The sequence below is a fragment of the Misgurnus anguillicaudatus genome, chromosome 21, assembly GCF_027580225.2.
Source record: "Misgurnus anguillicaudatus chromosome 21, ASM2758022v2, whole genome shotgun sequence".
Taxonomy (NCBI): Eukaryota; Metazoa; Chordata; class Actinopteri; order Cypriniformes; family Cobitidae; genus Misgurnus; species Misgurnus anguillicaudatus.
The window spans coordinates 64196284-64208283 of NC_073357.2; the positions used below are offsets into that span (position 1 = coordinate 64196284).

The 12000-nt window shown below is 42.4% G+C and overlaps 1 protein-coding gene across 1 annotated transcript in view; it reads right to left on the reverse strand.

Moving 5' to 3' along the window:
- LOC129449942 (uncharacterized) overlaps positions 1-12000 on the reverse strand; it is a 74607-nt gene that overhangs the window by 17086 nt on the left and 45521 nt on the right. Inside the window, exons 5-10 of the mRNA XM_073858863.1 lie at positions 6121-6231; positions 2459-2523; positions 2086-2267; positions 1865-1977; positions 1694-1758; positions 1290-1478 (exon numbers count right to left, since the gene is read on the reverse strand). Coding sequence (XP_073714964.1) covers positions 1290-1478; positions 1694-1758; positions 1865-1977; positions 2086-2267; positions 2459-2523; positions 6121-6231 — 725 coding nt within the window. The remainder of the gene's footprint in view (positions 1-1289; positions 1479-1693; positions 1759-1864; positions 1978-2085; positions 2268-2458; positions 2524-6120; positions 6232-12000) is intronic.

Sequence of the window (12000 nt, forward strand, 5' to 3'; positions counted from 1 at the left end):
AACAAGCATGTTGCCGAGCCCATATATTCTAAGCAACAAGTGCATTGTTAATATCCAGATATGCTTTGAGCAACAAGCGTGTTGCTAAAACACATATTATTACACATTATTACACCTCCTGACTCTTGCAATAGTGTATTTTCTATATCCAATCAAGGGAACAACGTAAAGGATTTCTAATAATACTTTATTTAGCACAAAACAGTGAATTACAGCTTGATTTATGTATTTAAACTGCTGATTGCATTAACACATACCTAAGAGAAAATAATTATATATTACTATCTATCTATCTATCTATATATATATCATTACTATATAAATTAAAATTTTACAGAATTATAACATAAATCATAGTTAATTTAGTTTAAAGCTAAAACAAAAAACAATAAGAATAAATACATGAGGGTCTCTATTCTAGAACCCACATTACATTCTTAAACCACATCCAGTGTGAACACTTTTAACAAAGAATATATTTGGATAAATACAATTTTTATGATTAAATTAACACCGGAGAGATATTTAATTTGAGACTTTGAGATATGACCATTTGTCTAAATTCAACACAATGACTTAATGTGGACTTAAACAGCACACCAGAGACAGACGCATACATGTATACAAATAAAAGAAAGTCCAGGACTTTCATTAGGATTGCCCTCAAAAAAGATGAACAGAAAGTAAAATCCATGGGTTCATTGGATTTCCCTGGGCCTCAGAGGTGCATAAACACGGAAAGGATCAGTTCTATAGACCTCCATTACATGATTACAAGGAGAAATCTAACAACACATACATAACTTACTAACTAACTACCATACAAGAGGAGTAAGTGCTTACTGAGAATTCATTTTGTGTTAGTGTAGTGTGTTGTAAAGATGGATATTTATGACACAACAACCTGAGAGTACAGTTGATCGGGTGAATCTCAGGAGGAGTTTTATCTCAGATGTTTTTGGCATTGGGTCCTTTCACAGTTTGTCGTATATCTGAGCTGGGGCTTTGGTGTTGCATTAGAGAGTTACAAATATCCTGGGGAGGCACAGCGTTTTTATGTACATGTAGTAGAAGATCAATCGAAGCGCGTGACTAGAAGTGACAAAACAACCAGGAGCGAAGCCGTCAACATGCTGGTCCGACTGCTCACTTCACCTGAGGAGTACGCTGTGTTACAAAGAAAAGAAATAAAACAACATTTATTTATTTAAAAAAGAGCAGTACGGTAAATACTATAGATAAATAATCTTATTATTAACAGATGGCAAAAACAAAAAAGAATAACATACGCTGTGCCATTGACCACAATTTCATAAGTGAAGATTTTAAAAGGTAATGTCTCGTTGTAGGCGGCTCGGAGCATAGTGTTCACTATCTGTGTGTCATTGGGTAAAGTTGTGTTTGCTGGAAAAGTAAGATCCATTCCATTTTTGATTGTGGGGATGTTCACTTTTAGACCAGTGTTTTTGGAATAAGAACTGGGGACAAACCAGATTCAAGCAGAACAAATTATTTTCAACATAAAAATAACAAGACAAGAAAATTTGATCAGAACAAACGGTTTTGTTGTTGGTGGCTTTACAATGCCTTTAAAGTCTCTACCGTATGTTAGTTTGAACAAAATCTCACAGCTGATGTTTATATAATATGAATCATTTTCTCAGCATTAATGGCTAGACAGACGTGTGCATACCTGTAGTTGGTTAAATATAAAACACTGAATGATGCTTTATAATCTGTGATGAAGAAAGGTTCAAGCTAAAACAAAAACAAAAATAATAAAATTATCCATCAATCCACGCCAAATAAGATGGCTTATTTCTGAAGTACACATAATAATGTCAAGTTGACACTTTAAGCTTACCCATAGTTTAATCATTGATGACCTGTTTAGAAAATCATTGGATGCTGAATCTAAGAGGGCCGGCACGTACGTGCCATTGGTCAAGAAGGTCACAGGGATTCTCTGCATTTGTTCTGAGGATGCACAAAGGAAAAACATGAATGCACATAAACCACACGTGGAAAGATCTTCTTAAGTAAAATCAAACAGGTCACATCAAGAGAGCTGTAAAAACAACTTACTAGTCACAGTAATGGAGTTAGGAGAAATGGGGAGGTTAGCTTGGAAGGTTGCATTTGCTGCTGCTGCCTTTAGGTCTTCCGCAACCTTAACGTCGCTTGGGATAGTTTGAGGAGAAGTTTCATTGAACACGACCTGAATCTCCGCTTCAACATATTGTCCCATTCGGGTTCTGACAACACCTCTGCAATAAAACATCATAACCATGTGCTTTACAGATTACAACCACCTCAAAATATACAGTATTTAAAACTAAATAAACATGACATCCTTTACATATTCAAGAATATATTTTGTCTAATACTTGAATAATGCATGTCAATGAAATTTAAACTGTATTATTAAGAGAAATAATCAAGCAGACCATTGACTGACCTGAATGAAACCACAATGATTCTGACAAAAAGTAATCCATACTTGCTTCTGTAAACTGGCTCACACTTAAAAAAAAGACAAAAAAAAAAATAATTATGTTTAGTGTAAGTAGGTTATACTTTACATTCTTTTAATGGATCAGAGAATTGAAATGGTTCTACTTTTATACCCAAGCTAATAGGACACAATGGGCCTCATTTATGAAACAAGTGTATAACAGAAAACGGTGTACAGTTGTTTCCATGCAAGACTTGACATTTATCATTATAAACGTGAGCAGTGGCTACGATCAAATCTCACGTCAGGTTTCACCTTCTGTACGCAAGTTTTAAATGAGTGTTAAGATGTATGTTTTACCTGTTTGATATCCTTTCCCAAAAATAGTAAAACTGATAACAATCACTGTAGTTTGGGCTTCAAAGCTTTAACGAAATAAAACAGCCATCCAAGCTTAGAAATATATGATACTGCATTAATTTACGCAGCTCCAGGTGTGCGAGAGGGAAAGGGTTATTACAGTTAAAATACATACTAAATGGCCCACATATATAATAATCATGATAATATTTATTTAGGCCACCCAACCCAGTCAAAGCTTGAACTGGGGACCTTCTTGCTGTGAGGTAACAGTGCGCACTCAAAAAAAAAAAAAAAATGATTCATTGGATTAACTCAATAAAATTGTGGGCAGGATTTCCATCCAATATGAATGTGTACACCTAACTCATAAAAAACTGCTTTACACAATAAAAATATATTGAGTTAGTCCAACTCAATTTAATGTAAATGGCAATACTCTATTAGTTGCCTCAACTCAATTTAGTGTAGTCTGAATAACTCGATTTAGCATAGTTTGAATAACTCAATGTAGTGTAGTCTGAATAACTCAATTCTGTTATTTTATACAAACATTTTTATATCATACTAATTAGCATAAGCACATGTTAGCATGCTAATAATAATAACATATGATACTTTGGATGAGCATGTGAGAAGAGACTGATCTCCAAACAGGCATTAACACAATCAGTGCTCATTGAGCGAAATATGTCAAATCCACAACCTAACCACAAGCGCCACTCTTCTGCACGATGGTAACCAAACAATTTGAAAATATATAACACAAACACTTCTAAATCAACAAGATAAATGGACATTAAACACTATTAAGTCTTTCTCTTTACCTTAAAATGCATAAAATATCACTTAATTAAAAAATGACTCTCTAAAAGCAGTTGCATGCAAAGCATGCTGGGAAATTATTTTTCCAGAACCCAGACTCAAACTAATTGTGTTAATGCAATTAAAAAGAAATCAATAAATTATAGTACATATTTATTTTGTGTTAGACTAATTAAATATATATTTGGGTCAAGTGTGCAGTAATGGCTGCTTATAAACATGTTATAATTGCAACAAAGCACAAAGATGTGCTTTTATTTATTAGGTAAACTTACCCATGTAGTAATACGCTGTGCCATTTCCTTAAATTGAATACTTTGATGGTCTTCGAGTGCTGGAACAAAATCAAGTAATATCACAACACTTATAGTTACAGTTGGTGGAGGGCGGGTTGTAACTGGAGTTGTTGTGATGGTTGCTGGACGTTTTGTGGTTGCTGGACGTTTTGTGGTTGCTGGACGTTTTGTGGTTGCTGGACGTTTTGTGGTTGCTGGACGTTTTGTGGTTGCTGGACGTTTTGTGGTTGCTGGATGTTTTGTGGTTGTTGTTAGACGTTTTGTGGTTGCTGGACGTTTTGTGGTTGTTGTTAGACGTTTTGTGGTTGCTGGATGTTTTGTGCTTGCTGTTGTTGTTGGTGCAGCTGTCATGGTTGTTGGTGCAACTGTCGTGGTTGTTTGTGCAACTGTTGTAGTTGTTGGTGCAGCTGTTGTGGTTGTTGGTGCTTTTGTTGTGGTTGTTGGTGCTTGTGTTGTGGTTGTTGTTGCTTGTGTTGTGGTTGTTGGTGCAGTTGTTGTGGTTGTTTGTGCAGCTGTTGTAGTTGTTGGTGCAGCTGTTGTGGTTGTTGGTGCTTGTGTTGTGGTTGTTGGTGCTTGTGTTGTGGTTGTTGTTGCTTGTGTTGTGGTTGTTGGTACAGTTGTTGTGGTTGTTGGTGCATATGTCATGGTTGTTGGTGCAGCTGTTGTGGTTGTTGGTGCAGCTGTCATAGTTGTTGGTGCAGATGTTGTGGTTGTTTTTGCAGCTTTTGTAGTTGTTGGTGGAACTGTTGTGGTTGTTGGTGCAGCTGTTGTGCTTGTTGGTGCAACTGTTGTGGTTGTTTGTGCTTGTGTTGTGGTTGTGGGTGCAACTGTTGTGGTTGTTTGTGCTTTTGTTGTGGTTGTTTGTGCTTGTGTTGTAGTTGTTGGTGCAGCTGTTGTGGTTGTTGGTGCAACTGTTGTGGTTGTTTGTGCAGCTGTTGTTGTAGTTGTTGGTTCAGTTGTTGTAGTTGTTGGTGCAACTGTTGTGGTTGTTTTTGCTTGTGTTGTGGTTGTTGGTACAGTTGTTGTGGTTGTTGGTGCAACTGTTGTAGTTGTTGGTGCAGCTGTTGTGGTTGTTGGCGCAACTGTCATGGTTGTTGATGCAGTTGTTGTGGTTGTTTGTGCAGCTGTTGTAGTTGTTGGTGGAACTGTTGTGGTTGTTGGTGCAGCTGATGTAGTTGTTGGTGCAACTGTTGTGGTTGTTTGTGCTTGTGTTGTGGTTGTTGGTGCAACTGTTGTGGTTGTTTGTGCTTTTGTTGTGATTGTTTGTGCTTGTGTTGTAGTTGTTGGTGCAGCTGTTGTGGTTGTTGGTACAACTGTTGTGGTTGTTTGTGCAGCTGTTGTGGTTGTTGGTGCAGTTGTTGTGGTTGTTGGTGCCACTGTTGTGGTTGTTTGTGCAGCTGTTGTTGTGGTTGTTGGTGCAGTTGTTGTAGTTGTTGGTGCAACTGTTGTGGTTGTTTTTGCTTGTGTTGTGGTTGTTGGTGCAACTGTTGTAGTTGTTGGTGCAGCTGTTGTGGTTGTTGGCGCAACTGTCACGGTTGTTGATGCAGTTGTTGTGGTTGTTGTTGCAAGTGTTGTGGATGTTTGTGCTTGTGTTATGGTTGTTGGTCCAGCTGTTGTAGTTGTTGTCGCTTCTGTCTTGGGTGTGGGTTCTGCTTTCGGGGGTGTCGGTTCAGCTGTCGTGGTTGTTTGTGCAGCTGTTGTGGTTGTTGGTGCAACTGTTGTGGTTGTTTGTGCTTGTGTTGTGGTTGTTGGTGCAACTGTTGTAGTTGTTGGTGCAGCTGTTGTGGTTGTTGGCGCAACTGTCATGGTTGTTGATGCAGTTGTTGTGGTTGTTTGTGCAGCTGTTGTTGTTGTTGTTGGTGCAACTGTTGTGGATGTTTGTGCTTGTGTTGTGGTTGTTTGTGCAGCTGTTGTGGTTGTTTGTGCTTGTGTTGTGGTTGTTGGTGCAACTGTTGTAGTTGTTGGTGCAGCTGTTGTGGTTGTTGGCGCAACTGTCATGGTTGTTGATGCAGTTCTTGTGGTTGTTTGTGCAGCTGTTGTAGTTGTTGTTGGTGCAACTGTTGTGGATGATTGTGCTTGTGTTGTGGTTGTTTGTGCAGCTGTTGTGGTTGTTTGTGCTTGTGTTGTGGTTGTTGGTGCAACTGTTGTAGTTGTTGGTGCAGCTGTTGTGGTTGTTGGCGCAACTGTCATGGTTGTTGATGCAGATGTTGTGGTTGTTTGTGCAGCTGTTGTAGTTGTTGTTGGTGCAGCTGTCATGGTTGTTGGTGCAACTGTTGTGGTTGTTTGTGCTTGTGTTGTGGTTGTTGGTCCAGCCGTTGTAGTTGTTGGTGGAGCTGTAGTAGTTGTTTGTGCTTGTGTTGTGGTTGTTGGTGCAGCTGTTGTGCTTGTTGGTGCAGCTGTTGTAGTTGTTGGTGCAACTGTTGTGGTTGTTTGTGCTTGTGTTGTGGTTGTTGGTGCAACTGTTGTGGTTGTTTGTGCTTTTGTTGTGATTGTTTGTGCTTGTGTTGTAGTTGTTGGTGCAGCTGTTGTGGTTGTTGGTACAACTGTTGTGGTTGTTTGTGCAGCTGTTGTGGTTGTTGGTGCAGTTGTTGTGGTTGTTGGTGCCACTGTTGTGGTTGTTTGTGCAGCTGTTGTTGTAGTTGTTGGTTCAGTTGTTGTAGTTGTTGGTGCAACTGTTGTGGTTGTTTTTGCTTGTGTTGTGGTTGTTGGTGCAACTGTTGTAGTTGTTGGTGCAGCTGTTGTGGTTGTTGGCGCAACTGTCATGGTTGTTGATGCAGTTGTTGTGGTTGTTTGTGCAGCTGTTGTTGTTGTTGGTGCAACTGTTGTGGATGTTTGTGCTTGTGTTGTGGTTGTTTGTGCAGCTCTTGTGGTTGTTGGTGCAACTGTTGTAGTTGTTGGTGCAGCTGTTGTGGTTGTTGGCGCAACTGTCATGGTTGTTGATGCAGTTGTTGTGGTTGTTGGTGCAACTGTTGTGGTTGTTGGTGCTTGTGTTGTGGTTGTTAGTGCGACTGTTGTGGATGTTTGTGCTTTTGTTGTGGTTGTCAGTGCAGCTGTTGTGGTTGTTGGTGCAGCTGTTGTGGTTGTTGGAGCTTGTGTTGTGGTTGTCGGTGCAGCTGTTGTGGTTGTTGGAGCTTGTGTTGTGGTTGTCAGTGCAGCGGTTGTGGTTGTTGGTGCAGCTGTTGTGGTTGTTGGTGCAGCTGTTGTGGTTGTTGGAGCTTGTGTTGTGGTTGTTTGGGCAGCTGTTGTTGTTGTTTGTGCTTGTGTTGTGGTTGTTGGTGCAACTGTTGTGGATGTTTGTGCTTGTGTTGTGATTGTTTGGGCAGCTGTTGTGGTTGTTTGTGCTTGTGTTGTGGTTGTTGGTGCAACTGTTGTAGTTGTTGGTGCAGCTGTTGTGTTTGTTGGCGCAACTGTCATGGTTGTTGATGCAGTTGTTGTGGTTGTTGGTGCAACTGTTGTGGTTGTTGGTGCTTGTGTTGTGGTTGTTTGTGCGACTGTTGTGGATGTTTTTGCTTGTGTTGTGGTTGTTTGTGCAGCTGTTGTGTTTTTTGGTGCAGCTGTTGTGGTTGTTGGTGCAGCTGTTGTGGTTGTTGGTGCAGTTGTTGTGGTTGTTGGTGCTTGTGTTGTGGTTGTTTGTGCAACTGTTGTGGATGTTTGTGCTTGTGTTGTGGTTGTTGGTGCAGTTGTTGTGGTTGTTTGTGCAACTGTTGTGGATGTTTGTGCTTGTGTTGTGGTTGTTTGTGCAGCTGTTGTAGTTGTTGGTGCAACTGTTGTGGTTGTTTGTGCTTGTGTTGTGGTTGTTGGTGCAACTGTTGTGGTTGTTTTTGCAGCTGTTGTTGTGGTTGTTGGTGCAGTTGTTGTAGTTGTTGGTGCAACTGTTGTGGTTGTTTTAGCTTGTGTTGTGGTTGTTGGTGCAGCTGTTGTGGTTGTTGTTGCAAGTGTTGTGGTTGTTGGTGCTTTTGTTGTGGTTGTTGGAGCTTGTGTTGTGGTTGTTGGTGCTTTTGTTGTGGTTGTTGGAGCTTGTGTTGTGGTTGTCGGTGCAGCTGTTGTGGTTGTTGGTGCTTGTGTTGTCTGTGCTTTTGTTGTGGTTGTCAGTGCAGCTGTTGTGGTTGTTGGTGCAGCTGTTGTGGTTGTTGGAGCTTGTGTTGTGGTTGTCGGTGCAGCTGTTGTGGTTGTTGGAGCTTGTGTTGTGGTTGTTTGTGCTTGTGTTGTGGTTGTTGGTCCAGCCGTTGTAGTTGTTGGTGCAGCTGTTGTAGTTGTTGGTGCAGCTGTTGTGGTTGTTGGTGCAGCTGTTGTGGTTGTTGGTGCAGCTGTTGTAGTTGTTGGTGCAACTGTTGTGGTTGTTTGTGCTTGTGTTGTGGTTGTTGGTGCAACTGTTGTGGTTGTTTGTGCAGCTGTTGTGGTTGTTGGTGCAGTTGTTGTGGTTGGTGTTGCAAGTGTTGTGGTTGTTTGTGCTTGTGTTGTGGTTGTTGTTGTGGTTGTTGGTGCAGTTGTTGTAGTTGTTGGTGCAACTGTTGTGGTTGTTTTTGCTTGTGTTGTGGTTGTTGGTGCAGTTGTTGTGGTTGTTGTTGCAAGTGTTGTGGTTGTTTGTGCTTGTGTTGTGGTTGTTGGTTCAGCTGTTGTAGTTGTTGGTGCTTTTGTTGTGGTTGTTGGAGCTTGTGTTGTGGTTGTCGGTTCAGCTGTTGTGGTTGTTTGTGCAGCTGTTGTGGTTGTTGGTGAAACTGTTGTGGTTGTTTGTGCTTGTGTTGTGGTTGTTGGTGCAACTGTTGTAGTTGTTGGTGCAGCTGTTGTGGTTGTTGGCGCAACTGTTATGGTTGTTGATGCAGTTGTTGTGGTTGTTTGTGCAGCTGTTGTTGTTGTTGTTGTTGGTGCAACTGTTGTGGATGTTTGTGCTTGTGTTGTGGTTGTTTGTGCAGCTGTTGTGGTTGTTTGTGCTTGTGTTGTGGTTGTTGGTGCAACTGTTGTAGTTGTTGGTGCAGCTGTTGTGGTTGTTGGCGCAACTGTCATGGTTGTTGATGCAGTTGTTGTGGTTGTTGGTGCAACTGTTGTGGTTGTTGGTGCTTGTGTTGTGGTTGTTTGTGCGACTGTTGTGGATGTTTGTGCTTGTGTTGTGGTTGTTTGTGCAGCTGTTGTGGTTGTTGGTGCAGTTGTTGTGGTTGTTGGTGCTTGTGTTGTGGTTGTTTGTGCAACTGTTGTGGATGTTTGTGCTTGTGTTGTGGTTGTTGGTGCAACTGTTGTTGTTGTTGGTGCAACTGTTGTGGTTGTTGGCGCAAATGTTGTGGTTGTTTGTGCTTGTGTTGTGGTTGTTGGTGCAACTGTTGTAGTTGTTGGTGCAACTGTTGTGGTTGTTGCTGCAGTAGTTGTGGTTGTTGGTGCAACTGTTGTGGTTGTTTGTGCTTGTGTTGTGGTTGTTGGTGCAACTGTTGTGGTTGTTTGTGCTTGTGTTGTGGGTTTTGGTGCAGCTGTTGTGGTTGTTGGTGCAGTTGTTGTGGTTGTTGGTGCAACTGTTGTGGTTGTTGGTGCAGCTGGTGTGGTTGTTGCTGCAGTAGTTGTGGTTGTTGGCGCAACTGTTGTGGTTGTTTGTGCTTGTTTTGTGGTTGTTGGTGCAACTGTTGTGGTTGTTTGTGCAAATGTTGTGGTTGTTGATGCAGCTGTCGTGGTTGTTGGTGCAACTGTTGTTGTTGTTGGCGCAAATGTTGTGGTTGTTTGTGCTTGTGTTGTGGTTGTTGGTGCAGCTGTTGTGGTTGTTTCTGCAGTAGTTGTGGTTGTTGGCGCAACTGTTGTGGTTGTTTGTGCTTGTTTTGTGGTTGTTGGTGCAACTGTTGTGGTTGTTTGTGCAAATGTTGTGGTTGTTGATGCAGCTGTCGTGGTTGTTGGTGCAACTGTTGTGGTTGTTGATGCAGCTTTTGTGGTTGTTGGTGCAGCTGTCGTGGTTGTTGGTGCAGCTGTTGTGGTTGTTGGCGCAACTGTTGAGGTTGTTTGTGCTTGTGTTGTGGTTGTTGGTGCAGCTGTCGTGGTTGTTGGTGCAACTGTTGTGGTTGTTGGTGCAGCTGTTGTGGTTGTTGTTGCAGCTGTCGTGGTTGTTGGTGCAGCTGTTGTGGTTGTTGGCGCAACTGTTGTGGTTGTTGGTGCAACTGTTGTGGTTGTTGCTGCAGTAGTTGTGGTTGTTGGCGCAACTGTTGTGGTTGTTTGTGCTTGTGTTGTGGTTGTTGGTGCAGCTGTTGTGCTTGTTGGTGCAGCTGTAGTGGTTGTTGTTGCAGTCGTTGTGGTTGTTGGCGCAACTGTTGTGGTTGTTTGTGCTTGTGTTGTGGTTGTTTGTGGAACTGTTGTGGTTGTTTGTGCTTGTGTTGTGGTTGTTTGTGGAACTGTTGTGGTTGTTTGTGCTTGTGTTGTGGTTGTTGGTGCAGCTTTTGTGGTTGTTGCTTCAGTAGTTGTGGTTGTTGCTGCAGTAGTTGTGGTTGTTGGCACAACTGTTGTGGTTGTTTGTGCAGCTGTTGTGGTTGTTGCTGCAGTAGTTGTGCTTGTTGGTGCTTTTGTTGTGGTTGTTGGAGCTTGTGTTGTGGTTGTTGGTGCTTTTGTTGTGGTTGTTGGTGCAGCTGTTGTGGTTGTTGGTGCAGCTGTTGTGGTTCTTGGGGCTTTTGTTGTGGTTGTCTGTGCAGCTGTTGTGGTTGTTGGTGCAGCTGTTGTGGTTGTTGGTGCAGCTGTTGTGGTTGTTGGTGCAGCTGTTGTGGTTGTTTGTGCAACTATTGTGGTTGTTGGCGCAACTGTTGTGGTTGTTTGTGCTTGTGTTGTGGTTGTTGGTGCAGCTGTCATGCTTGTTGGTGCAGTTGTTGTGGTTGTTGGCGCAACTGTTGTGGTTGTTTGTGCTTGTGTTGTGGTTGTTTGTGGAACTGTTGTGGTTGTTTGTGCTTGTGTTGTGGTTGTTTGTGGAACTGTTGTGGTTGTTTGTGCTTGTGTTGTGGTTGTTGGTGCAGCTTTTGTGGTTGTTGCTTCAGTAGTTGTGGTTGTTGCTGCAGTAGTTGTGGTTGTTGGCACAACTGTTGTGGTTGTTTGTGCAGCTGTTGTGGTTGTTGCTGCAGTAGTTGTGGTTGTTTGTGCTTGTGTTGTGGTTGTTTGTGCTTGTGTTGTGGTTGTTTGTGCTTGTGTTGTGGTTGTTTGTGCAGCTATTGTGGTTGTTGGTGCAACTGTTGTGGTTGTTTGTGCTTGTGTTGTGGTTGTTGGTGCAGCTGTTGTGGTTGTTGGTGCAGCTGTAGTTGTTCTTGGTGCAGCTGTTGTGGTTGTTGGTGCAGCTGTTGTGGTTGTTGGTTCAACTGTCGTAGTTCTTGGAACAGCTGTTGTGGTTGTTTGTGCTTGTGTTGTGGTTGTTGGTGCAGCTGTCATGCTTGTTGGTGCAATTGTTGTAGTTGTTGGTGCAGCTGTTGTGGTTGTTGGTGCAGCTGTTGTGGTTGTTGGAGCAGCTGTTGTGTTTGTGGGTGAAGCTGTTGTGGTTGTTGGTTCAACTGTCGTAGTTCTTGGAGCAGCTGTTGTGGTTGTTGGTGCTAGTGTTGTGGTTGTTGGTGCAACTGTTGTGGTTGTTGGTGCAGCTGTTGTGGTTGTTGCTGCAGTAGTTGTGGTTGTTGGCGCAACTGTTGTGGTTGTTTGTGCTTGTTTTGTGGTTGTTGGTGCAACTGTTGTGGTTGTTTGTGCAAATGTTGTGGTTGTTGATGCAGCTGTCGTGGTTGTTGGTGCAACTGTTGTGGTTGTTGGTGCAGCTGTTGTGGTTGTTGGTGCAGCTGTCGTGGTTGTTGGTGCAGCTGTTGTGGTTGTTGGCGCAACTATTGTGGTTGTTGGCGCAACTGTTGTGGTTGTTTGTGCTTGTGTTGTGGTTGTTGGTGCAGCTGTTGTGGTTGTTTCTGCAGTAGTTGTGGTTGTTGGCGCAACTGTTGTGGTTGTTTGTGCTTGTTTTGTGGTTGTTGGTGCAACTGTTGTGGTTGTTTGTGCAAATGTTGTGGTTGTTGATGCAGCTGTCGTGGTTGTTGGTGCAACTGTTGTGGTTGTTGATGCAGCTTTTGTGGTTGTTGGTGCAGC